The sequence below is a fragment of the Squalius cephalus genome, assembly GCF_949319135.1.
Source record: "Squalius cephalus genome assembly, chromosome: 9".
In the NCBI taxonomy this organism is placed as follows: Eukaryota; Metazoa; Chordata; class Actinopteri; order Cypriniformes; family Leuciscidae; genus Squalius; species Squalius cephalus.
The window spans coordinates 1237501-1242500 of NC_137130.1; the positions used below are offsets into that span (position 1 = coordinate 1237501).

Here is a 5000-nt window from a genome sequence, read left to right on the forward strand (position 1 = left end):
AAACCTGATCTTTTTTGTTTTGTTTTTATATATCAAAAGTTTTTGGGGCTTCAAAATAGTTCAAGGAGTTAGAAATAGTTAGAGAGAAAAAAAGAGAAAATAATAAAAATATGAATAATTAAATAAAATTTAGAATAAAATAAATAAATTAGACTAAAATGAATTCATATATATAAATGAACATATTTATTTAAAGATTAAAACAATAAATAAATAAACAGTACAGTGCTATAATGAGTAATTAACTTAATAGAAACTAAATATTTTCATATAGACATTAATTGTTCACAGTATAAATTGGGTGTTTATACAGAAAACCCCTGCTTTCGTACAACATTAAACTGGAAAGGTATGATGAAATAAAGGATGACGCTCTCTTCTCTTCTCTTCCATCCATCCATCCATCCATCCATCCATCCATCCATCCATCCATCCATCCATCCATCCATCCATCCATCCATCCATCCATCCATCCATCCATCCATCCATCCATCCATCCATCCATCCATCCATCCATCCATCCATCCATCCATCCATCCATCCATCCAAAAATGTTAAAAACGGTTCAAAGTTTGTCATGACAATATTTCCTTTTCTAGTCAAAAAATTGCAGTTACGAATTTATTGGAACTTCTAATTACTTTTAATTCTGCGTCCCGTTTCCTGCATTAGTATGAATGTAAATTCACTGAATCTCACAGTATATTTCTCAAACGGCACCATCTTTAAACGCTCTCGTTGTGTGTGTGACGGATTGATTTCGCTGCTCTGTTGCAAGGTTGTTTTGCACGGATAAAGCGCCTGCTAAACGCATACATGATGTGAACGTACAGTTTATCTTTAAAGACAATGTTATGCTTCGTTCCAGTGGATGAGTTTGCGTGATGGATTACAGTTGATCTGGCAGTGTGAATCCACCAGCGAAAACTGATTGTAAATCTGCAGAGCTTTGAAAACCAAAGGCTTAAACTGTCCAGGAATATCCTAACAGTTCTGACCTATAATTATCTGTCCGAGGTCAGAAACACACGAGCAGAAACAGCTGGGTCAACATCGCGTCGAGTGTCCGAGGATTAAAACCAAAGCTCTGAATGTCTTGTGAATGATATATCGGTGGAGCTGGGATTCATTTAAAGGAGTAGTTCGCTTCAGAATTAAAATTTCCTGATAATTTACTCATCGTCATCCAATATATTCATGTCTTTCTTTCTTCAGTCGGAAAGAAATTAAGAAAACATTCCAGGATGTTCCTCCATATAGTGTCTTCAATGGGGTCCAACAGGTCGAAGGGCCAAATGTGAGTTTCAGTGCAGCTTCAAAGTCTCGACACGATCCAGCCGAGGAATAAGAGTCTTATCTAGACAAACCAGCGGACATTTTAGAGCAAAATAAACATTTATTTACTTTTAAACCACTAATGCTAATCTTGCTCTAGCTGTGATGCGCCACACATTACGTAATCAGGTTGAAAGGTCAAGCGTGACATAGGCGTAAGAACAGACCCAGTGTTTACAAAGAGAACATGCAAAGACTAAGACAAACGGCATTTACAATAAAAGGTAAAGCATCGATGTCGGATGATTTTGAAGTTGGAGGAGAAAATGAGTTTTCTTTACATTTTTACATTTCTGAACTGAAACACGCTTGACCTTTCAACGTGATCACGCAATGTGTGTCTCATCACAGCTAGTGCAAGACCAGCATTTGTGGTTTAAAAGTATATACATGTTTATTTAGTTCTAAAATGTCCGCTGGTTTGTCTAGATGAGACTCTTATTCCTCGGCTGGATCGTGTCGAGACTTTGAAGCTGCACTGAAACTCACATCTGGACCTTCGACCCGTTGGACCCCATTGAAGACACTATATGGAGGAACATCCTGGAGTGTTTTCCTCAAAAACCTTCATTTATTTTCCACTGAAGAAAGAAACACACGAACATCTTGGATGAGGTTAGGGTTGAGTAAATTATTCACAACACAACATGATCTCGATCGCCTCACTGCTTTTAATAAAATAACATCATATTGGACTTATTGACAGGTTGCAATGATGTTGATGATTTGTTTTGGTTTAAAGCCTCTGTAGTTTATGAGGTGAAGTTAATAATGTTTGATTTACAGTCTTCATAAAGGTGATGCAATTAACATATCTGTACTAGATCCAGTCGAATTGCTAAAACGGTTCAGGCTGCGCTGGTTTAATGACTCTGATTGAAGACACACGTTAACGCTCCATTACAATCTTGATGATTCACATGTTGTGCGTTTGCTCTGGTTCCAGAATCCACTGTCTCAGTTCAACTCTTTGAAGCTAGTTGACCATTATCCTTGACATCAAGTGCACAACACCCCACGGTACTGGATGGCAAATTAAGTCCTTTAATGATAAGTTGTTTCCCAAGGTTTTCGCAGGGAATTTTCCACTGGATTACATTGTTCCAGAATCCTTTGAACTTGACATTGAACTTAAGCAGACTTTTGGTTTGCAGAGCCGTAACGTTTGCCTGTTCAGATGCTTTTGGAAAAGTGAACAAAGCCCTGATTCACACGGCTTCATTTGAAACTGGAATATTTTTAGTCAAGCATCATTTTTTTGAGTGATGGTGCAAATGAATCTTTGAATCGATTCGCTGAAATGAACAGTTCAATGAACTGATTCACTAATGTTTCATATATTTGCAGTGTTTTTATTATGTCTCTCTTCTCGTTTCAGAGCAATGGATCATTGGTGTGGTGTCAGAATCACAAGCAGTGCTCAAAGGTAAAACTGTGAATCTCATGCAATCAATGCTGATCAATGGAGAATGAAAGAACAAAAAAAGTCCTATTTTAGGACCATTAAAGGCAATCTATTATGCAAAATTCACTTTTACATGGTGTTTGAACATGTGTTGGCAGTGTGTGTACACAACCACCCTATAAAGATGAAAATCTTTTATAATCCCCATAAATCATAAGCAGTGTTTAAGAATAAGCCATTTGCGGATTCTATGCAATGTGACATCACATATGCTTAGGCTCCGCCCATGACTGCTGACGGATTAGCATAGCTCCGCCCCTCAGTGAGTTGTACAGTCCATCATGTTTTATCTCCTTGTTAGAGCGTTTAACAGCAGCATTCAAGTAAGAAATATATTATTTTTAAAGTTATTCAGTGAGTGATTTTCTGTTTTCTTTTGTTGTTTGATTCATATTAACAGGATATATAGCACTAGGTACTGTATATTACGCTGCTTTCACTTTAATACACAGATCTAATATACACATGCGGTTTCTTTCCCTGCTGTTTACATTCACAGACATAACCGACTGTGTTTATGTGAACTGTGTGTGTTTTGACATAACATTGTGTGTATTTGAGAGTTTGAGCACAATAAGATGTGAAAGAGAACTTAGTTTAATACCCAGCTTTCTGTGCACGTGCTTCGGGTGTGTGCTCAGGAAACCATATATCAGAAGTTTAGACTGATATGGCTTTAAAACACATGCAGATAATTATCTTTCATGGTTATGAAGAACTGCAATGTCAAATGAGCGTGACCGCGATAATAAAATGATGATAATAAAAACAAACAGATGTTTTAGTGTTTGGCAGAGTATCTGACGTACGAGCTGTAAAGGCTCCGCCCCCTTCTGGAAAGGGGGCGTGGGGAGCAGAAGCTCATTTGCATTTAAAGATACATGCACGAAAACAGCACGTTGTTCCTTCCACTCGAAAATAGGAATTTACAACATGGTAAAATAATTGATCTCTGGGGTATTTTCAGCTGAAACTTCACAGACACATTCTGGGGACACTGAGACTTGCATTACATCTTGTAAAAAGGGTCCACTTTAAGTTTATTGCAAGAACTTTATGCATATTTTCACTCTTCATTTTTGTAATGCATTGAAAAGTCATTCTCATTACTGCAATGCAAGACAAATAGTGATGTTTAAATCGTCATAAATTGTACAAGTTTAAAAAGTAAAGTGTTTATACATCTTGTTACAGCAATGCAAGAAAAACAGTGATGTTTTATTTAAATATAAGTAGATTTTACAATTTAAAAAAGTAAGGTTAAAGTGTTTTTGCATCTTGTTTTCTCATCTCAATGCAAGTTTATTCATGAAGTTTACCAGTTTAAAAAGTAAGATTAAAGAATGTGTAGTATTTGTTGCACTGCAGTAAAAACACTGTATTGCAGTGACAAGAATCTATTGAGAATAATGCGAATTACAAAAGAATATTTTGATTTTGAGATTAAAAAGGTTTCAGGATAAATGCAATGCCTCACATGTTCTTAATAGTTCATGTATTGAATTGAAGTCAGATGCAGTAGTGGCCGTGTTTATATGATTCCCCGGGTATCTAGCATGTGTAAATGTGATGCATGCTCTACATTTACTATGGTAACATTAATATTGAGTCTCTGTAGGGAGCTGAAGGTATAGACGAGTCCCGTGTTGAATCATTACACATTCACAGCATCATGCATGACGCTTGTTCACACAACACTGGTTACAGAGAGAAAGAAACTGGCCAGATTTTACTCTTACTTTGCTTGCTTGTTTGATTATATTTGTGCATGATGTGTTGCAACTTCATTTAGAGTTTCTCATTTTACATAAGGAGCATATTTCACAAATGTTCATTATTTTATGTTAGCTAACTCACTTAATGTTGGGTTAAAAATAACCCAACAAGTAACCCAACTATGGGTTGGTATATCACCTTCCCAACAGTGGGTTATTTTAACCCAATGATTTTAAAAATAACCCAACATTTTTGGAAAATAACCCAACATTTTTGGAAAATAACCCAATATGATGATTGGGTAAAAAAAACAACAACGTTTTTTTTTGTTTTTTTACTGTGAATGCATTAACTAATGTTTAGAAAATGAGACCTTATTGCAAAGTGTTACCAAAGTTTATTGTGGTGAGGAAAAAAAAAGCGTGACGAGTGAAGCTCAGCCAAGAAGAACAGACATTAACAAGGCAAAACACAAATTCATTTT

The 5000-nt window shown here is 36.2% G+C and overlaps 1 protein-coding gene across 1 annotated transcript in view; it reads left to right on the plus strand.

Annotated features, from left to right (window-relative positions):
- The window catches only part of anos1 (anosmin 1), a 75304-nt gene that overhangs the window by 7178 nt on the left and 63126 nt on the right, over positions 1-5000 (plus strand). The window contains exon 2 of the mRNA XM_079881350.1: positions 2714-2761. Within this exon, the coding sequence (XP_079737476.1) occupies positions 2714-2761 (48 nt within the window). The remainder of the gene's footprint in view (positions 1-2713; positions 2762-5000) is intronic.